At 38.3% G+C, this 21,696-nt stretch overlaps 5 protein-coding genes across 6 annotated transcripts; 2 read left to right on the top strand and 3 right to left on the bottom strand.

The window, feature by feature from the left end:
* The first annotated feature begins 3,886 nt into the window (after positions 1-3,886).
* LOC122019938 (premnaspirodiene oxygenase-like) lies at positions 3,887-5,667 on the top strand. Its single transcript, XM_042577589.1, has 2 exons — positions 3,887-4,843; positions 4,946-5,667. Exons 1-2 carry the CDS (start codon positions 3,959-3,961, stop codon positions 5,567-5,569), a joined length of 1,509 nt encoding a protein of 502 aa, XP_042433523.1. The 5' UTR covers positions 3,887-3,958; the 3' UTR covers positions 5,570-5,667.
* Positions 5,668-5,841: 174 nt separating this feature from the next.
* LOC122019037 (delta(3,5)-Delta(2,4)-dienoyl-CoA isomerase, peroxisomal-like) lies at positions 5,842-10,249 on the bottom strand. The gene is made up of 3 exons (XM_042576546.1): positions 10,150-10,249; positions 6,248-6,994; positions 5,842-6,176 (listed from the first exon to the last, which is right to left on the bottom strand). Exons 1-3 carry the CDS (start codon positions 10,247-10,249, stop codon positions 5,986-5,988), a joined length of 1,038 nt encoding a protein of 345 aa, XP_042432480.1. The 3' UTR covers positions 5,842-5,985.
* On the top strand, positions 6,826-13,454 carry LOC122019939 (bidirectional sugar transporter SWEET14-like). Its single transcript, XM_042577590.1, has 7 exons — positions 6,826-6,967; positions 7,051-7,188; positions 12,117-12,153; positions 12,271-12,481; positions 12,562-12,723; positions 12,808-12,927; positions 12,997-13,454. Exons 3-7 carry the CDS (start codon positions 12,134-12,136, stop codon positions 13,306-13,308), a joined length of 825 nt encoding a protein of 274 aa, XP_042433524.1. The 5' UTR covers positions 6,826-6,967; positions 7,051-7,188; positions 12,117-12,133; the 3' UTR covers positions 13,309-13,454.
* Positions 13,455-13,675: 221 nt separating this feature from the next.
* LOC122021259 (chaperone protein dnaJ 49-like) lies at positions 13,676-15,218 on the bottom strand. 2 transcript variants are annotated; one of them, XM_042579362.1, is made up of 2 exons: positions 15,116-15,218; positions 13,676-14,812 (listed from the first exon to the last, which is right to left on the bottom strand). In XM_042579362.1, exon 2 carries the CDS (start codon positions 14,762-14,764, stop codon positions 13,967-13,969), a length of 798 nt encoding a protein of 265 aa, XP_042435296.1. In that variant the 5' UTR covers positions 14,765-14,812; positions 15,116-15,218; the 3' UTR covers positions 13,676-13,966. The 2 variants fall into 2 exon arrangements, with proteins under 2 accessions (XP_042435296.1, XP_042435295.1); XM_042579361.1 differs by having other exon boundaries at positions 13,676-14,823; positions 15,116-15,216.
* Positions 15,219-16,277: 1,059 nt separating this feature from the next.
* Positions 16,278-21,621, bottom strand: LOC122020724 (actin-related protein 2/3 complex subunit 4). Its single transcript, XM_042578739.1, has 8 exons — positions 21,466-21,621; positions 21,255-21,320; positions 20,554-20,606; positions 20,149-20,176; positions 18,999-19,073; positions 18,463-18,567; positions 16,726-16,815; positions 16,278-16,564 (listed from the first exon to the last, which is right to left on the bottom strand). The coding sequence occupies exons 1-8, from the start codon at positions 21,466-21,468 to the stop codon at positions 16,475-16,477; spliced, it is 510 nt and encodes a 169-aa protein (XP_042434673.1). The 5' UTR covers positions 21,469-21,621; the 3' UTR covers positions 16,278-16,474.
* Positions 21,622-21,696: the final 75 nt, after the last annotated feature.

Below are 21,696 nucleotides of genomic sequence, written 5' to 3'. Positions count from 1 at the left end.
AAGGGGTGAGGGTGCCTTCATGATACACAACCTCTATTATTTCTCTCCCTCTTTTGTTCCTTGGTGTGGCCGGCCAACCTCTCCCTCTCTTCCTCTTGTGGTGGCCGAACCCTACTCTTCCATTGGAGCTCTTGTGGTGGCCGGATACTACTCGGAGAAGAAGAAGAAGAAGGAGAGAAAGCTAGCATCTCTTGGAGCTTGGTTAGTATTTTGATTTTCTTCCTTGGTGAAGCTTCCTCTTTGTTGGCCGAACCTAGCTAGGAGGAGAAGAAGGTGATTGGTGGTTTCTTGTCTCGGAAGATCGTTGCCCACACAACGTCCGAGGTTAGAAGAGGAATACGGTAGAAGATCAAGAGGTTTTTCTACAAGGTATAACTAGTAATTTTTATTTCCGCATCATGCTAGTTATTTATGGAAATAATACCAAATACAAGAGGCTTACGTTCTAGTATTTCGAATATATTTTTCGATGTTGTGTTCTTTTGTTTTCTTTCTTTTCCTTGTGATTTGATTGTTCTCTTTGGTTAACCTAAAGTTATTTTAGGAAATTAAATATTAGCTTTCTATTAAAGGTTTTGTCTAGTCGGTGGTGGTTGCTCCCATATCCAAGAAGGCCATGTGCCTCGCCACGTCAGTACTGGGAACTTTTTATGGAAATTAATATTTAATGGAATTAATAACTTAAGGAGACTTGGGTCGAACGTGTTAAGTTCCGCAGGAGATCCAAGTCAAAACCTAAAAGAACAAATAGATTAAGTTTTGGATCAAACGTGTTAAGTTCCGCAGGCGATCCAAAATTTAATTTAAAAGAACACATGGTAGCTAGGAAAAGGTTCAGACCTTTGTACAAAATTTTTGTACAGTGGAACCTCTAGGTTTTCCGAGTAGCAACCAACAAACCTTGCACAAGCTCAAATACAAGAAATGCAAACTTGGTTACAAATAGGGGTGTTCATTCGGTTCGGTTCGGATTATTTGGGTTATTCGGTTCGGGTTATTCGGATTTTATAATTTTCTAAATCCAACCAAGAACCAAACCGAATTAGCTATAAACCAAACCGAATTACCCGAAACTAATTCGGGTTATTCGGTTCGGGTACCAATTAACCCAATTTTCTTTTCATTTCAAATTTTCAATCTTCTTCATATAAATAAACTCTTAATAATTTACATTTATAAATAAATAAGCTCCAAATTTGATAAAATAGTTTCATTCGATATAAGAAAAAAAACTTACACATTCCAAAGATTCCAAATATTATACTAAAAAAAATTAAAAAATATATATTAATTCCTTATTCGGGTTTCGGGCGGGTTATTCGGATGGGGAGTTAAATCCAAAACCAAACCATTAATCCAATTAACATTTCGGGTCAGTTCATTCAACCGACCCGAATTTCATTTAACCAAACCAAATAACCCGAATGTTATTTGGATCGGGTGGGTTAATGGATTGACCCGAATAATGAACACCCCTAGTTACAAAAGAAATCGAAAGCGATTACAACAAGAAACCTTGTTTTGCTTGCTTTTTTCTTACTTTGATTTAGCCTTTTGTTGACTGGAAAATGCAACAACACTTCACTTTGAATAGTCCAAGAACTGATAGTGAAAAACCTTGACGAACTCCCCTTTATATTAAAGTCGTTCAAACCTTTTTTTTACCTCCCAGTTGATTCACTTTTCTTCCCAATTGATTGTCACATAGGATTCAACCGTTCAACCTACAGAATGTCTCTTTTTCGAGTTGTTAATTGATTGATGAGTCATCCAAATCGATTTAGAAGCTCATAGTTGATTGCCCTAATTGATTTAGAAAGCTTCTGTTCCTTCGCGACACTGGCCAATCAATTGCCCTAATCGATTAGCTTGGGTTGAATCAATTGTCCAATCGATTCCATAATTTTCTATTTCTCTCCCGACAAATGCCCCTTAATCAATTACTTTAATTGATTGGGGAAGACTTAATCGATTAAGTCAATCGATTCCCAACCTTATTCTTACGCGAGAATGTCTCTTAATCAATTACCTAATCGATTCTCCAAACCCTTGATAGATCACTCAATTGATCCAGAACCCTTCTATTTTTGTGAGGAAAACTCTCAATCGATCACTTGATTGATTGACTTAGGACCAATCGATTACCTAATCAATTGCCCAGAGCTAATCATTTTAGGGTTCCTTTACCCAACCCAAAGGCTTCCATGATTTGTTGGAACTTCTTGTTGTCTAACACATAGTCAACCTTAATCTATAACTTATTTACTAAGTGTTCGGTCAACCCTCGACCAACTTAGACTTTTCATCTTGTGCCAACTTTTCGTTAGACTTTTGATCACCAAGTGTGGTCCTTTTGACTCACTTGAATTTTTTTCTTGCCTAATCTCTAATTATGACTAGTCATTTGGTAGAGTTCCACACTCTGCCTAATCTCAGTTAGGGTTCTCCCTTACCTAACCGTAGTTAAAGCTTTCCTTTGCCAATGTGCGATTTTTCTTGACACACTTGGACTTTCCTTTGCTTAACCTCAGTTAGGACTGGTCACTCAGTAGACTTCTACCCTGTCTAACTTCTAGTTAAAGTTTTCCCTTGCCTAGCCCTACTAAGACTTCACAGCAAATATTTGGTTCTTCTTGACCTACTTGGATTTTCCTCTTGGCAACTTTTCCATTGGACTCCCCCTTATCTAACCCTTGAGTTTAAAACTTTACCTTGTCTAATCTTCCATTAGAATTTTTTCTAGTCAAGTATCCAGTTCTCCATGACATAATTGACTTCTATCTTATATATTGTCAAATATCAAAACTTAAATTTGAATCCATTTAAACTTAATCAACTTGATTAACCTTAACTAAGAAAGATTACACCAACGCTCAGTTCTAGAATCCTATGTTCATCTTTATTTGATTTCAATCGACTGAAATATCAATTGAGTCAACTCATGTAACCATTGAATAAGATAAGTTTGTTGTATTAACTAGCTGAGTTGATTGTCATGGATATTAATCGAACATGGTTGAGTAGATTAGATCCTTGTGAAATTGATTAAAGATAAAATTCATTAGCCGATAAATTTATGATAATTATCCAACCTAGATAACAGGATGCATATGGAGTCATCTTTAATGTTATCTGTCGACTCAATGCACTTTTAGTTGATTAAATACTAACCATTAATCAAAAATATTATCAAGATTTTAATCAACTATTAGATACTTAGCCGACTAATTTCAATTAAAAGTCATCCGAATGAGTTAGCTTGTTTCCCATTTGAAGAAAAAAACATATTTATTAGAAAATATTTTATCCCAAATTTCTTCATTTCTTTTAATGGAGTTTCTTCCATCGAGAGAATTTTAGATAATTTCAGATTTGATCCATTTATACCGTAGAGTAAGACCTAGTCATGTTAAATCTCTAAGTGAGCCAATAAATTTTATGTTATATTTTATTTTCAATTGATATATATATATATATACATTCCCAAGCCTGACCAAGTTCTCATCATCTCATGAATTCATGGACCGGTCTGTGGTGCTTGAGTCCCAGTCCAACCCCTAACAAATCCGCTTATGGCTTATGATAAAAACCATGGCCTCTGCCCTATCTCCTTGCACCTCCATGGAACCTCCGTTCTGATTCCGTGGGCTGCTTCTTCCTCACGACTATCAACTCACTGCCTCATTCTGTGGGCTTTCCCATTCGTATTCCTTGGATTGGATCAGATGGCGGGCACCAACCGTTCCTTTATTTTAAATTTTTAACAAACACTTGTGACTTTGAATTCTTCCGAGTCGTCTTTTGTTGACAGCCTAAACAACATATGATCGTTTGATTATTATCCAGATTATGCATGGTTGGCATCCTATAAATACTCCCTTGAGGCTGCTCAAGTTGGAATCACACAGCCAATTCGAGACAGAGTGACTGATTTAGAGTCAGAATCCAGTAAAACATCATGGAGCTCTGGTTGCCTTCTCTTCCCCTCTCACTCTCCTTCCTCCTCCTGCTGCTGCTGGTCCTGAGGAGATGGTTGAGGAGCAAATCCAGCAAGAACACGGGGCCGGAGTTCCCCGGCCCATGGCATCTGCCCTTGATCGGCAGCCTGCACCATCTCGTCGGCGCGCTGCCTCACCACGCGCTCCGTGACCTCGCCCGGCGGCACGGGCCGGTGATGCGCCTCCGCGTGGGGCAGGTGGACCAGATCGTGCTCACCTCCCGCGAGGGCGCGCAGCAGATCCTCAAGGCGCAGGACGCCAACTTCGCCTTCCGCCCCGAGCTCACCGCCGCCAAGATCATCGCCTACGGCTGCCGCGACGTCGCCTTCTCCAACGGCGAGTACTGGCGCCAGCTCCGCAAGCTCTGCGTCATGGAGCTGCTCGGCGCCAAGCGCGTCAAGTCCTTCGCGTCACTGAGGGCGGAGCAAGTGTCCCTCCTCATGAGGGACGTCGGCTACGCCGCCACCGTCGGCAAGGAGATCAACCTCGGGGCGAGGCTCAACGAGCTGACCAACTCCATCGTCGTCCAGGCCTCCTTCGGCCGGAGATGCCCGCAGCAGAAGAAGTTCATGGACACCATCAAAGAGGTGATCAAAATGTCCAGCGGATTCAGCGTCGGCGATCTCTTCCCCTCGCTGAAAATCATGGACGTCCTCACCGGGTTCAGCACCAAGCTGATCCACTACCACAAAAAGCTGGACGCGATCCTCGAAGAAACAATCCAGGAGCATTTGCAGGGCCGGAGAGACGACGAGGAGGACCTTATCGACATCTTGCTCAGGCTCAAAGATCAAGGCGACCTGGAAGTGCCCATCTCGTACGAAAGCATCAAGGCTCTCGTCATCGTGAGTACTCTCTGTCAAACAAATTATATATTTATAAACATTAATTCACGGGAGCCAGACGATCCATCTCTTAATTACTTCGTCGTTGATGGTTGCGATCAGGATCTATTTGCCGGAGGGACTGAAACCACAGCCAACACCATCGAATGGGCCATGTCAGAGCTCATCTTGCACCCTCAAGCAATGAACAGAGCGCAGACGGAGGTTCGAGAGGCCATGAAAGGGAAAGGCTACGTGGAAGAGAGTGATGTTCCACAGTTCGCCTACATTCATTCCGTCGTCAAAGAAACTCTCCGATTGCACCCTCCCTTCCCCCTTTTATTTCCAAGAGTTGGCCAAGAGACCACTCAGGTTCTCGGCTACACAATACCTGCCGGAACAAGAGTCCTCATCAACGTCTGGGCACTCGCAAGGGATCCAAAATATTGGCACGACGGCGAGAGCTTCAAGCCGGAGAGGTTTCAGGAGGGCGACGACAAGGAGTTCAAAGGCAATGACTTCGAATTCCTCCCTTTCGGCGCGGGAAGAAGGATGTGCGCCGGCATGTCCTTTGGCTTGTCCACTTTAGAGTTGGCCTTGGCTCAGCTCCTGTTTCACTTTGATTGGGCACTGCCTAAGGGGATGGCACCAGGAGATGTGGATATGACTGAAACTTTTGGAGCCAGTGCCTCGAGAAAGATTAATTTGCACCTGGTTCCTTCTCCTCGTTTCCCTTTACGTAGCTAAGATCAGTTGGTGTTCCTTCTCTTTGTTATAGATCCTTTATGTACTTTAAGATTGGTCCTGTGGTCTTTGTTATCCTTTATGTACTTTAAGATTGGTCATGTGTGTGGAGCATAATAAAGTTACTAGAGAATAGTTATTGTAACACAAATGCATTTTATGGATTGGATATATATGATTTGAATAATTTACTAGAATATTTTGTTTCCTTTAACGAAAACCTTTTAGATTACATCCACCATTTCATCTTTTAATTTGTTTAGAGCTCACCAATCTTGCTGAATATCTTAAAGCTTTTATTATGTTTTGACTTTCTCATTACAAATCACATTCAGCAGCCAATTCATTGGCTTATTATTTACTTGAGCTGATAAGCTTCAACCGTAACTACCTAACTACGAGCCCCCCTAGTCATCGTCTCACAGCCTGGAGAACTTGGGCTTGCGCTTCTCTATCTGGGCCCGGACGGCCTCCTCCAGGTCACGCGACATCAGCATCGCAGCGTTCCACGTCGCCACGTGCTCTAGGCCCTGTTCAACCGTCAGATCTCGGCTCCTCAGCATCACTGCCTTCGTTCCCGTCATCGCAACCGTCGATTTCTCAGCCAATCCTGTAGATTCAATTTTGTTAAAAAAAATATATAGTTGATGATAATGCAAAGTAATGAAATGTCGAGATTACCCCTTGCTAGGTCGGTGACGCCCGCCGCCAGGGCGGCGCTGGAGGGGAAGACGCGGGTGACGAGCCCCATCGCCTTTGCCTCCTCCGCTGCCACCCTCCGCCCAGTAAGCGCCATGTCTGTGGCGTTCCCGTACCCGACGATCGCCGGAAGGCGCTGCAGCGAGCCCAGATCGGCGGCCAGGGCGAGATCTATTTCTTTGACCGCGAAGTAGGCCCCCTCGTCGCAGCACCGGATGTCGCAGGCGGCGACCAGATCCACCCCTCCGCCGATGCAGGCGCCGTGGATCGCAGCGACCACCGGCTTCCGGCACCGTTCGACGGCGGAGATCGCGGACTGGAGGGCGAGGATCCGACGGCGGAGGAGCTCGCTGGCTACGGCGCGGTCGTCGGAGGGGACGGACGCCAGGGAGGCGAGGGAGGAGAGATCAATTCCTGCGCAGAAGTGCGGGCCGCGGCCGGTGAGCACGATCGCTCGGGCGGAGGGGAGACGGTCGAGGAGGGCGAGGGCGCGGGGAAGCTCGGCGAAGGAAGCGGGAGTCAAGGCGTTGCGGTGGGCCGGGCGGTTCAGGTAGAGAAAGTACACGGGGACCGAGGGGTCCGGCTGAGTCACCTCCAGCGTCTCGAATCCACGCTTGAGCTCCGCCGCCGCCGCTTCTGCCGCCTCGATCTCATCGTCCGCCATGGCGATTCGCAGAGTCTCCGTTCCTGTCGTTCTCGAGAGTAGGATAAAATACTCGCTCCCTTGTGCTAATCACGTGCTTAATGGCAATTGTGGTAATTTTGTCTCCGTATTTGGTACGTAGATATGCTTAACAATTCTTCCGGGGCGGAACGACTGAACCAGCATGAACTTGCCACATGACACCAGCTCAGGAAGTTTGGTGCCTCCGCCCAAGCAAACCAATTTGAAGACCAACAGAACTCAAACTCATCGGTTTCAGGTAGAATTAAAGTTATTTGATCTATCAGTTTTTTCATCATCATTGATCAACAAGCTACTTTTACATGCCAAAATATGAGTATGTTGGTGTTGGGTATTGGTTTGGGAGTGTACCACTTAATCCTTCCTGGTAAATGTTTTATCTTGGCTCATTCCCTTTACTAGTTGTTATAGTACAAAATGGAGTTTTACCTCCTCTGCAGATTTAAGAGGCATGGATAATGTTTTGAAACCTGGACTGGGGATTGATCCAACTGCTCCACTGGTTCACAAATTTCACAGTTGAACTGTTTCTTTATTTAACTTGGTGTGTCAGTAAGGGGTGGAGCTAGGATTTTGATTCGACAACAATATAATATAATTAATAAAGTAAAAAAAATATATAAAATCTTGTAATCATAAAACACCATAAAATAATTATCCTTCAATTGTTCTTTTCGAGTCTTCATATTTTGAAACTTTTGTACACTAGCTTCATTGTCAACTATTAGAAATATATTTTTCTCTACATAGACAATAAGACTATTGTTCATCCGATCATCGCTCATTCGATTGCGCAATATGCCTTTCACAATTCTCATAACAGAAAACACTCTCTCATAGTCGCAGCCAATAGAATTAATATCAATATTAAAAGCATAAACAAACGAGTACACCATACTTTTCTTTGAGACTTTGATATAACTAACTTCTAGATCACCAAGGTCTTTCAATCCTTGAAATTCTTTGTTAGAACGCATATCACATATATAGGTTTCAACTTGATCATCAAGTATGAGGAGATCAAATCTTGAGAAATGTTATGGATAAAACTCAGCTAAATAGCATTAATTTTTTCTTATCAAAAGCCAAAAATGAGTTTTGTGAATACAAATAAGCTACACAAAAGAGTAACTTCATACCTCCCTTTGAGAAACAATCATTTAACTCTTAAATTTGTATATCAATAACACCATAGAATAAATTAACATGATTGTGATGCAAATTTATCACTTCTGGTGGATTACGATGGGGATGACCATGTGGTGCCCAACGTGTGAATATAACATCAATGTAATGTCGTTGACAAAAACAGTTAACATTTTCTAAAAATGAATACCAACCATCATCTCTCATATTTTGCAGTCGGTGTTTGCATACTTGTTCCAAATCCATTGCATTCATAATATCCTGATCTTGCTTTAGCAATGACATTAACAATTCACTCGAAATCCCTAAGTATTGACTCCAATAAATTAAATGTCTCGGTTTTTTTATTAGGAGAATTGGAATTATCTTCTGAAATCATTTTAAGAGTGCGAGGCTTGATTTACCTAATTGTAATGTTATACTAAGTTCAACTCTAGTACTTTCTGTTATTGATAAGCACATTTTATAGGTTTCCTGTTATACGTGTCCCTAACTACAAAATTCTCCTTTATAAATTTCAATGAATTAGAATATTTTTTGACTTTACACTGAGATTGTCTGGTTAGTCTGCCTATACTATATAGGTTACTTATAAATCATATATTATTTGCTATTAGTCTTATTACATTGTAATGCTGCAGATAACGGACGCAACTGTACTAATGCTACATTGATTATACCAAGACAACTCATTAGTAGCTTTAGTGTCCAGCCACAAATGGTTGCTTTGCTATGGTTCTAACATGCACAGCTCCTATGGGGGTCTGGGCAGTGTGGGTAGCTGCCCACACTTGGCCTATGTAAGCTCTGCCCCTGGTGGCGGTCACTCCAGTCTGGTTTCTCAAACACTGAGTAGTATAGTAGGGATCTCAGTCCCTCCCGTTCTTTTCTTGTTGAACCACCAAAACCACTTTGTGATTATATGACTCTATGGCTCCTTAAGTTTTAGAATTGTATTGAAGCAGGCGAGCTGAAACATTCAGGCTATTTAGTCATTGTGTTAAGGTGATCTAGTAACTTTGAAAATTTCCTTTTTGTGGCTACATTCAGTAAAGTAGGTGAAGACAAGGTGTTTTGTGTAGTTGTTTGATTCAATAAATTCAAACTGAAGCAATTTACCTTGTCTAGTCTATTTACATGTATGCAGTAGAACTAGAATAGTTATCTAACGGTAGTTGCATCTGATTAACTGTGATTCCAATTAATATGTAGCAACCTTCCCATAATTCTTTAACATCATGAAAATTGCTTTATTTGATCAAATGGCCGGTTGCAGCAACCTTCCCATTATTCCATCCCTTTTTAGAAACTAAGTTAGATCTATATGGTAGAAAATCCTCGAGGATCAGGAAAGGTGTCAATTCAGTGCCATCTAAACGTTCACCCAATATTTCTACTGGTCATCTGTATTGAGTATTGCTCCTTCTAACCACAAAGCACAAATGTGGTCAGTACGCTGATGACCTCTCCAGAATCCTTTTCCAAATGTAGTGGAACAATAAGGAGCAAAAATGATCTCATTTATATTGTCGGAGATAGGTAAATTGGTAGATAGCAGACTAGAACTTTGGCTGATGCATCGAGTGTCTGTCACATAGGCAAAACCAGTTATGTTTTCCCTGTTTGTTTGACCACCAATCTGATAAATTAATATAACACAGCATATAATGATCTTCCTCAGTAAGAATACTGTTGAGTAGTGACGTGCTTGGTTCCTCTAAACCTGAACTATTTCCCATTTTTTCAGGATGTTCAGAGAAATCTCATATCTGGTATCCAATTAAAATATAGTTTCTAATAAATGACTCACATTCCTATCATTTCTTAGTATAAGCAAGGGCAACCGTGTGCCACAAATAATTAGGAAATATATATTGAGGGCACTTGTCCAATAAGGAATATAGACACAAACTTGCAACAAACAATTAGGCGGAAAGATGAAAGTTTAAGAATGAATTGTTATTGCAGGATTGTATCTGCCTCAGAAACTATAAGATGCACATATACAGTCATTTTCCAAATCCTATGATGGATTTTTCTACTTTTACTATACCTGAAGTAAGCAAGGTCTCTGCCAGCAAATAGATGTTAGGATCATCATGTGCTGAGGCAAGGATTAGGAAGAGCTCTTTCTGATGTCCGCAGTAGTTCATGCCATTGGTTTTTCCAAAAGTTGGATGATTCTAGGTTGTTAATAGCTTGATTAATAGTGTTCTTCCTGTTTGTGAAACCATGCATTGTCAAGGCATTTACTTAAAGCTAAGATGATGCTCTCTGGTCCACCACTTATCTAATTTCCTTAATTAGTATCTCTAGATTAACACCTCTTACTCTCAGAAGAAACAAGCTAATTGCAACAAGAGAAAATGCAAGCTGGACATATCTTCCTTGTCTTGTGTCTCATGCTTTCCTTATTTGTCACAATATTAAGGCAGAAAGCAGAAGAAATGTATCTGGATATAGGAAAAGGAATAATGTATCTGGAGCTTGGTAGAACTCCTTGATTATTTTATAACCTATGGACATTAGGTTCTAAACATAAAATATACCACCTCTGGTAGAAGGATAACTATGTTTTACATATATTTTGAATTCTAAGATATTCAATTTCTGAATAAGCCTCATACAGAAAGTGTCAAAAGCGCAGTATGTCATATGTATTAAACAATGTATTATCCTTTATATATGACAAATTTTAGCATAAGATTTGATTGAACCCTTTGTTTCAAAAAAACCCTTAGTTTGTATTCTGAGTGTGAATAAATTTGGTCTAGATGATGATTAGCTGAATAATTGCTTGAAGTATCTGATGACAGCTCAAAAAATCATCTGTTTTGTCCAGATAAAAATCACTCTACAAAATGAAAATATACTAATTATATTTCTTCATTATCTTCATTTGGCATAGCAAATGGTTTCCAATGGTTAATACCAGTAGTACACCAATGAGTCAAAGCGAATTATTAAAGCTTAATTAGTGCTTCTACCACTCAATATACAGCTTACTACTAACTCGTGTACAGTTCTTGAGTTCATGATCTTCTGGAAATAGAGGACAAAAATGTTTATAGACTTCCCTTGCAATTGAAATTAATCTGAAGCATTAGATACTAGATATATGGCAACATGTCCTCACGTTATCTACTAATAATTAAAGAAGAGTATGAGACTCTTGTTCGCTTAAATCAAGGAGATGATGATAAGTTTTTAGACACATACCTGACATGAACCTTTTCCTAACAAAGTATCATAAACCACATTAGAAGTAATTGCTATTGTCGTTATGTCGTGCCCTTATCAACAAGTTAAATAATTGGCTATGTACACAAGTACATTCATCTTTTGATTTCTCCATGGATACACAATTTCTATTGCAAGTTTGGTGATCCGAGAATTCCTAACAATGGGTATATCCCTAAAGAAGGAGACACAACCCTTTGGCTCTTCTATATAATAGACCTCTAGAAATCATATTCGTCAAGTGCTAAGGAGGGATCAACAGAGAGGAGCAAAACCCTCACTCTTGCTTTCCTCCTGCCTCTTCTTCAATTTGAAAGACAGAATGGCAGACCTGTCCTTGGACCATCCTTTGGCATTTGCCTTTGGCATTATTGGTACAATACTACAATCATTGGTTCATAAATAGATTCTTTTTTTTCCTTCATTTTTTCTCAAAGTTATAATTTTCAAGGTAGAAAAACATTATATTTCCCCCTATAAACGATTATTGCCTTCTTGATGCATTTTTATTTTTAAATTCTTATCCAGTTCATATTTGGAACTTGTTTCGCTGCTTGCAGAGGATTTTATGAGACTAGGTTTTGCCATTTTGTTTTTTTGTACATACAAGTACAGGCTGTACAGCTTAACTTTGAAATGCCAAATACTAAAATATGTTAATGTGAATGGCAAATCTAGAGAGTTTATTGTCCTACATTTTGATGCTAAATTGCTGTTCACAAAGCTTATCTGCCTTCATTTTGATGCCAAATTGCTGATTGATATCCACTTTATTTGCAGGTAGCATAATCTCGTTCATGGTTTATCTTGCTCCACTGTGAGTACATATATGTTACTAACTTTTCCCCCCTTCTTTGAGACAATTTCCAACTTATCTTCATAGTATTTTTGGATTTGAATATGATTGAACTTGTTTTAATTCTTTACATCACAGTCCAACATTCTACCGTGTGTATAGAATGAGATCAACGGAGGGGTTTCAGTCAGTTCCATATGTGGTTGCCTTGTTCAGTGCCATGCTGTGGATTTACTATGCTATCGTAAAAACTGACGCAACACTTCTCATCACCATTAATGCATTTGGGTGCTTCATTGAGACATTTTACACTGCAATATACCTCATATATGCTCCCAGAGCCATGAGGGTATTGAAATATTTGGGTCACTATCTTTTAAATTCACATCGTTAAACACATTATTGACAAAGTTACCCTTGGCTTTGCAGGTCTCCACTTTGCTAATCATCTTCTTATTAAATGTGGTTTCATTCGGTTCAATCATCTTAATAACACAACTTGCTTTTCACGGCTCCGAGCGAGTAAAAGTTATAGGTTGGATCTGTGTGGGATTCTCCATTAGCGTCTTTGCTGCACCCCTGAGCATCATGGTAACTGAAAAACTAAAACTCTGCAATGTACTTTAATTATGTTGTTTTGTACTGTGATCAACAAAGAGTGACCTGATGATGCAGAGGCTTGTCGTGCGGACTAGGAGCGTGGAGTACATGCCGTTCTACCTCTCACTATTCCTCACAATTAGTGCTCTCGCTTGGTTTGCTTATGGCCTCCTCATTCGTGACTTATACGTCTTGGTAAATCATTCATCCATTAATCAATCGGACTTAGTTGCATCCCTCACCTTCAATGTTAATTTCTTCCAGCTTCCAAACATTTTGGGACTCATTTTTGGCGCAACACAGATGGTGTTGTATGTGATCGTCTCCACCAGGCAATTGCCCACTCTGGACCCAACCATGCCGGAGCATGTGATTGCCATCACAGTTGTTCCTCTTAATTCCACTCTTGGCATTGAACCGAACCAATTCGAAAACCGATTCGAAATGATTGAATGCAATCATGAGAACAGTTGCTCAGAAGATAAGGCAAATCATGATGACACAGGAAAAGCGGCGACTGAGGATATATCTTCAGGGATGAATGGAGGAGCTCAGTTTGAGAGCTTGATATCATAAGTATCATGCAATTATATGGTCTTTTATTCATGTTTATTAGGAAGAATTTAATCCGGATTGGAATTTGGAAGGGGGCCATTGGTTGAAGTAACCAAATTTTTAGTTATGTTATAATTATAAAAATCAAGCTCTTATATTTTCCTTAATATGCTTGCCATCAAACATTTATGTCTTCTAGTGTCTAAAAGAAATAAAGAAATCAATGAATTTGATTTATATAAAGTGACTATCAAGTGTCATTATCGGTAGCCACGCTGGCGTTTAACAGAGAGAATTCAAGATAAACACCATAAGATTAACTAGTTAAAAAGCAAACTGTTAAACAAGAACTCTAAGAATCATAAGATATAGCAGCAGCACAAGGGCATAGTTTGCTCTCACAAAAGACCATTCAGAAAATCAAACAGAACATCATGTGAAGCTTTTACATCATCAATGACAATCTCTTCTCACTGATAAGCTGTTTTTTTATTTGCCAGCTTCACTCAGTCCTTGTTTCTTTTTAGCGTTTCCTTTCAAGGCAGCAGATTTCCACTCTTTTGGTATCAAAATCGCAAAACTCCCTCAACTGCTTACTTTGTTTCCCATTTACAGAATTCCCATTTGCTCCTCATTTGTTGCAGCAGAAATCAAAATTCAAACCTCTGTGTGGTCGTTGTCAGGATGCACTAGCTTTTCTCTTTAGAACATCATTCTTCCTTTCTAGCCGCTGCCTGTGCCTCTTCGCCTTCTCTACGACATTCGCACTTGCAGCTCCTTCAGTTCTAGAAAAAGAAGGCCCCCATTGGAAACAATGCAAGTTTGGTTGACTCTGCAGAGAAGTATGCTCTGAGGATACAAATTCACTAGGGGGGTTTATCTCTGTAGCTACATAAGATGCTTGGCAATTAATACAGAGAAGAGTGAGATTAAGGTACACTCTAAGATGCTCGTACTGCATTCCACACCTATCACAGGACGTCCAAAATGTTGCACTTGCAGGTGGCTCTTTGCTTCTCTTGGAGAATTTGGAAGATCCGTTGGCATCGCCAGGAGCAGCAGCTCTTTTGTTGTTTGGTTGGGAAGCTTCCTGCGAGTCCTCAAGTGTTCTCCTGGACTTATCAGATAAGACACTCCATGCCTCTGAAATCAGCTTGAAAGCATCTTCAGCAGCGGCAGATTTGTTCTTGTCGGGATGAAGCAGGAGAGCCAGCTTTCTGTATTGTTTCCTCACCGTGTCTTCGTCTGCACCGGAGTCCACGCAGAGAATGGCGTGCCAATCCTTCTCCCCGTCAACTTTGCTCTGAGACGCAATGCAAACGTCGAGAGTCGCAGTCAACTGAACCAGGCCTTCGAGAGCCGGGAAGAGAGTTTGGGCCTCCAGGGCAAATTTCTTGGCGCCGATGAGATCGTTTTCGGCCAATTTCTTCTCGGCGATCTCTTTTGCCCTGAGGGCTTGATCCTTGCTACCCGCCATTCTAAATAGCCTTCTTCCTGTGAATGCAATGCTGCTTTACCCTAAACCCTAAATTGAACCTGATGAACAATTAGCAGCGAGTCTGAGATTTCGATCAATGCGGCACAAAAAAACCTCCCCGGAATGAATCGAAAGTTCCAAACGACGAAAGAAGGGTAAAAATTGACGACTAGCATAATACAAACACCAAAATATTAGCCGAATCATTGCAAACACGAAATCGAACGCATTGACATTGTGAACAACTCAAAATCCTCTAAACCCGGATGATGAAAACGCAAAGTTACGACCGGAAGAATGGACACATGAGAACAGAAAAAGTAGATTTCGATCAGTGGTTCGAGAACCTACCTGTCAATAAGGAGAAATCGAATGCTTTCGGAGAATCCTCTAAACCCTAAACCACGCACGGTCTCTCACACCCGACGGCCAGTTTAGGAGGCGCGAGGAAGGCAAAGAAGAAAGGCTACATGATGTCTTTATTTAACCATATAAAATTTAACTGATTTCTCCGAATTATTCTAATGAATAATAATAATTTTTAAATAATAATAAATTTAATGATCTATTTTAAAAAATAATATTCTATTTTCTTTTGTTTTGATAGAAATATTATGTGTTTGCTTTTTCTTGTTCAACTTAATTTTTTTTATTGACCAGCCAATAAGGAGACCAAATCATCCTATAGTAATATAGCTATGAAAAAAACATAAAACCCAATGAGGTGAAAAAATAAAAAAATCTGTTTCGGATCTAATATATAATTTTTTAAACAAATATATAGATATTTTCGCATTCAAATTTTACTAAAAGTAAAATTTTCATACTTGATAGATGATTAGAAGAGAAAATCATATTTTCGGTCTTATAATTTGTAATTGTTTCAATTTTAACTCTATTATGAGTTAATTTACATTCTTAATCGTGTAACTTATAATATTTTTAAATTTTAATCCTTTTTCTCTAAAATTAAAAATTTCAATCGGAAAATGCTGAGTTGTAAATTAAATTTAGAGATTTTGATTTTTTTTTACTCATATGACTTTTTTTATTCGGACCCCCAACTAGGTATTTTTCGATAAAAATTTTTAATTTTAAAGAAAAATGACTGAAATTGAAAAATATTACAAATTACAAGACTAAAAATATAAATTAACTCATAACATCACTAAACTTATAAATTAACTTATAACAACACTAAACTTGACACAAGTGTAAAAAAAACATAATTTTCTCATTATTAGAATTATCTACATTTCTTAATATTATCTTTCTATAATTGATACAGAACCATAATTACTGTTTGCATTTGATTATTATAATCATTTGGGATCCTTGGTTAAAAATCTACATAATTTTTTATTAAATTATTTTGTCATCAATTATATTTTAATCAAAATTTAAACTATATCAAACAATTTTGAAAAATTAAATTAGAGGCAAAAATAGATTCTCCACTTAATCTCTTCATCAGAATAACTGTTTAAATTAATGTTTCTATCAACACCGTGGCTATAGAAAAGAAATTAATTCCATTTTATCCCTATAAAATCCTACATCAAGCAGTGACATAAAAAAAATGTTCAGCATCAAAAGAACAGGAACATGCAAAACAATACAACAATGCACTAAACAATTCTTTGCTGAAGCGTGCAGTGATCTTCAATAATGAAGTTGCCAGTCCCTCCATTTTCTGGTGCAAAGTCGAATTCAAACGAACTGCTTCAGAAATTCTGTGGCTACTAGACGTCCTCTTGTGTTTACTGATAATTTTAGCTCACTGATCTCCTTGTCGATGTCCTAACGACATGAGAAACAGGGATGAGAATGACATGACTCTCAAGAGATTTATCATTGGATGAAAAAATGAAACAAAAAAAATCTTAGTTGATGGTTTTCAGTTCAGTTAGTAACAACTGTTACACTATTACTGGAAGTAAATATGGCTGAGGCTTCTCTACCTCCATAAATTGCACGATGAAGTCAATAAGCTTATGCTTGTGCATGTCCTCGCAGTGGTAATTCGTTATGAGGAAACTGATATCATAACCCTGACAGCAATTTAAACCAGAAATTTAATTAGTGAAAGTATCTGAATTAAACAATACCAATTACTTGATCGAAACCAGTGCAGTATAACCGACTAAAGAACACTACTAGAAGTTAGAGAACTTGGCCACAATTTTGTAACTGATTTACTACATGGTTTCACAGATATTATTGGATGCTATGAAAATCAATGCTCTCATCTAAAACTCCATTTCATTTTAGTTGATCTCGGCACATTTTTAACAGTGCTAAGTTTCTACACAACAAGTAGTTTATTGCATTGTTTCACTGATGCTACAAGACGCTAGAAGAATCAATGCTCTTATCTGAAGCATAATATTCATTTTGGTACTAGAAAAGTATAATCATTAATTAAAAAAATTATCATATTGTTATAATTTGCTAATCCAAAGTTTTAATTCAATTATCTTTCTAATTGCTATTGACTTATCTTTAGAGGTAAACAAACTATGTGGACACGAATTATAGGACTAAAGCTTCATTTTAGTTTTTAAGAGAGCTGAGTTTCTGCATGACATAACTAAATTCGTATCACTCCGGTCAAAGTGTGGAACCATACTACTGCACACTTTCCAAGTTCGTCATCCTTTCAGGAACTGAATTAACTTCTCACCACTGAAATCCATGCCATACCTTAGAATGCTTAGTTTGTTTGAGTGGATCAGTAGGAGAGAAAAGAGGGGGAAGGTAAGTAACCAAAAAATAAAATATATCTTGATCCATATGCAATTTGTGCATTGTGATCCTTCCCTCACCCTCCAATCTTTTCAGCCACCAAAGTAAAACAAATCTAAGTTTTTCAATGTCTTTTCTTTAAGAATCCAGAATAGCTTGTGAAATTCTACAGTACACAAACAGTTATGACACGCCGAGTCCAATAAAAAAATTTGTTCCCAATTTTCACAGCAGAACTCTCCTTTCTGTGAACATTGTTCTCTTTGGTTATTTGGCATCACCTTTAAGGTCTTGTCCAGCTCAAAAAGAAGGGATTGTTCCCCTCTAAACCACACTGGCTGAACCATGTGCTGTGTTGATTGAGTAATAGATGCAGATGTCATTTTGGTTTAACAAACTGGTAGAATTGGACTATTATCACAGATAAATTTGACTGGCTATAAAGACCATTAATTATGCCACTGCATCGTTGTCAAGAATATGCACACACATACCTTGGATGAGGTTGCACATAGGTAAACTGGCAACATTAGGATTAACTAGATTACCTTAAGCTTGAACAGTCTGATAAGGCATGGGCAGTGTTGTGTACGTGTGATGCTTCAGATTGGTCTTACATTTTTTAAATTTTCCTTTTTGAAAACTTCCTGATTGGTGATAGAGACTAACCGCATAGGCTTCTACAGGCAGACCATTCAACTGGTTATAACCGTATAACTAAAAAAAACAAAGATTGAAATCATATGAAAAATTTTAAACAATGGGAGAGAAGGGAGCAGAGACAACACCCTGGTACACTTGACAAATACTAATGGATGGGAAATATTTGCTAACTCATAAAAGAAAGAAAAGACACAGAATACTTTTTCAGATAGGAGACAAAGCAGATACTGTCATTTTGCACATAATAATAGTCAGGTATATATGTGTCAAGTATAGAAAATGATTATAACCTGCACAGGTTTTCTTCTCAGCACTTGGAATGACTCCGCCCTCATTGACAAAAAGCGAAGGAATTTTTTGGCAAGGATATTCTCAAGCTCGTCTGACTGCTTCACCTATACTAGAGACGACAGGAATATATAAAAGATTGCTGTCACAGTTACTTAATCAGTGTGATTTTCATATATATATTTAAGAACATGGAAGTCTACAGCAGAGAACACTACTTGAAAAATATGTCAACAAATTTGTAAACTTTGATACACAACTATGTTAAAAAGATGGAAGATTTTACATCTGACAAACTTCAATATATCAAAACAATTTTTAAAAGAATTAAATTCATTATGGACACATGCATTAAAGAACAATGAAGCTGTGAGCAAATGGTAGTAATTTGGACAAAGAGGTCCATGTCTAGAATATGATCGACAAAAGATACAACTACAATTGTACTTAACAACTGAAGATACCTGCTAGTTGAGATAAGAAAACAAATTTGCTTGAAATAACAAAAAAGGAATATAAACTAGCCATCCAATTGCACCTTCAAACTTATTCGAATTGAATTTATTGATGTCTCGATCAAGCATTTCTCTGCTTCATTCCGGCATATCAAAACCTGTAATAGAATTACAACAACTAACATTTTGTATATAGAGTACAAAATATTCCATCAAATTGGTAGGCGAGGGTTAATATATTTATCAAATAGTTAGCATTGAATAATATCACAAAGAGATATCCCATTATCTGGGTAATTTTAATCTCATGTTAGTTACTTAAACACGGTATTGAAGTATTCAACATGGTTCTAACTTCTAAGGCAATTGCAGTGATGATCAAAATGGACAAAAAAAAAATCACTAGAGAGTTGAAAGAAAAGGCAATATTCTATATTAAATAACCTCAATGGAAGAAATAACTCTTTGCTTGAAGTTATTTCCTCAACTATTATGTGAGTTATTATTTTCTAATAAGCATAATAAATGGAGGAAAAAGAATGTGTGATGCACCAATGTCCATTAACAAATCAACTTGTATCATGCATAATCCAGCTTCGTTTTCTTTTATTACATTATATGAGCAAACTCCAACATGAGAAAGACAGGGACACTAGATCCAGTCATAAAATCAATCTTAAGACACCAAAAAAGTAATTTTAGCTGTTGGAGGATTGGTAAAAAGCACGACCAAATTAGATAAATAGGTGTAAAGACAACAAACTTCAAATGAGATAGAAGGGGAGGATTAAAAGCCTATATGGTACCTTGTACTATTATCAAGTTATTTGCATCCACCTAGTGGAACAAATATATGAGAAAATGTGTAGACGATGAGGTTTGGACTTATATGAACCAGTTGAGAAAAGGCTGGAAAAGAGGATGTTTGAATTAGAGTAGAGGAAGGCAAAGATTTATCCTAAATGTCTTCATGTTACACAGGCTTCAATTTTAATGCAAATGTTGTACTGCAAAATGAAAAGCAAGAATTGATCAAAGAGAAACATCTTGAATATGCCATATAGCATATAGTAAAATACTGCATCTCCAAGATTTATATAGTAGGTAAAAAATTCCAAATCCAGAGAAGAAAATAATCACAATTGCTTAGGATTTCATGGTTCATGAATTTTGAGCATCATTAGTCTCTACCAATTAGCAGACATGAAAACCTTGTGCACAAAGATATGTTACCGGATTTAGCAAAAGCTCTGGGCTTGTCCTGCCAAATGCAAAAGAAATATCAGGTCCATGAAAAGAAATAAAAAAAAAATCAAGATATACACCCCATTGATCAACCAGAGTTTGACAAATCTATATGCAGTCAACATTATGTTGAAAGATAAAAATATGAATAAGAATACTAACAAAAGTTTAATTTTATGGACTAACATGAACCTATCCTTTCACTGATAATTCAGAAACATATATATGGACTCTCATTTGACATCAGCTATGTCTGATTGTTTGTAAAGTAGTTCAATGTTTATCAATTACTAATCATAATTCACTTCCTTTTTCACCAATTGTTAATAAAAATAAGCTTGCCCACACTGCCGGTGTGCCAAATCTGAATAGAAAATAAACACTAGTACTTACTTCAGTTCGACTTCTGGCTTGTTATGTCTTTCAACTTCTTGGCAAGGGAAATTCTGGAAAGAACCAAAATATGCAGTATAAGCAGTGGCGCATTTAATGAAAAATTCAGAGCAAAGAAAATTTTAAAACTCTTCAACATTAAAACATGCTTTACTAATCATCACCAAGATACCAAAAATTAACTTCAACAGGAACTTCAGAGAACAATTTGAGAGCCAAACAACAGCATCATTCTTTAATTTATAATTATGCAAATACTTAGGATGACCTAGAATCAGCATTTTTTAAATCAAAATTTCTGTTGAATATCAACCAAAGTGTATATGTGGTTCCCATGAAAACTGACACCAAATTGCAAACCTCTGAGGTCCTCTTGCTATATCCTTGGACTTTTGATTGCAACAATAGTTTTTGAAGCTTCAGAAACACAGCTAAACAAGTACGAAATTCAAGAGACGCCTGATAGTGATCTAAAGTTCTAAACAGGGCAAACCGCAATCAAGTTTAACAAGTATGAACTCAAAAAATCCCCAAAATTCCATTTCTATGCGCTTTACCAACCACAGATAATGTGGCAATCTCGATCCCTAGTGAAAAAACAAAACTTGAAGAGGCCACCAAATCATCTTATTTTCGTATAATATAATGAAACAGATCAATTCGTAGGACTAATCAGAACGCGTAGAGGCAATCCTGGGTACCTGAAGGCACATCGCCGCATCGAGGGTGTTGCGGATGCAGGTCAAATACAATCGAAGAGAATTTGCCTGGTAATTATTTCCAAACAAAAGGTTAACAGAAAATGTAGACAATCCAACACGAAATTGGATGAAACGAAGGTCTCAAACAAATCCGTGGATTCGAGGAAAACGCCGGAGAAGAGGAACGAGGCGATCGGATCTGAATACTAACCATGGAGGAGCGGCAGCCGCGACGGCGGCTGAAGCTGGATCGCTTCCACCGCTTCTTCCGCCGCAGTAAACCCGACGAAAAAAGCGAAGCCTGAAACAAAAAAAGAGCTTTTTTTTTTTCGCAGTAATCCGGCAAATCAAGACTCGAACTGGCTGATTTCTCACTTGGCACCTACTTCCTAGTTCCTAATAGGGAAATTTTTATTTTACCCCTTGTAGAATGCAGATCATA

Source organism: Zingiber officinale, chromosome 9A (assembly GCF_018446385.1).
Source record: "Zingiber officinale cultivar Zhangliang chromosome 9A, Zo_v1.1, whole genome shotgun sequence".
Lineage (NCBI taxonomy): Eukaryota > Viridiplantae > Streptophyta > Magnoliopsida > Zingiberales > Zingiberaceae > Zingiber > Zingiber officinale.
This window is presented reverse-complemented; position numbering and strand designations above follow the sequence as displayed.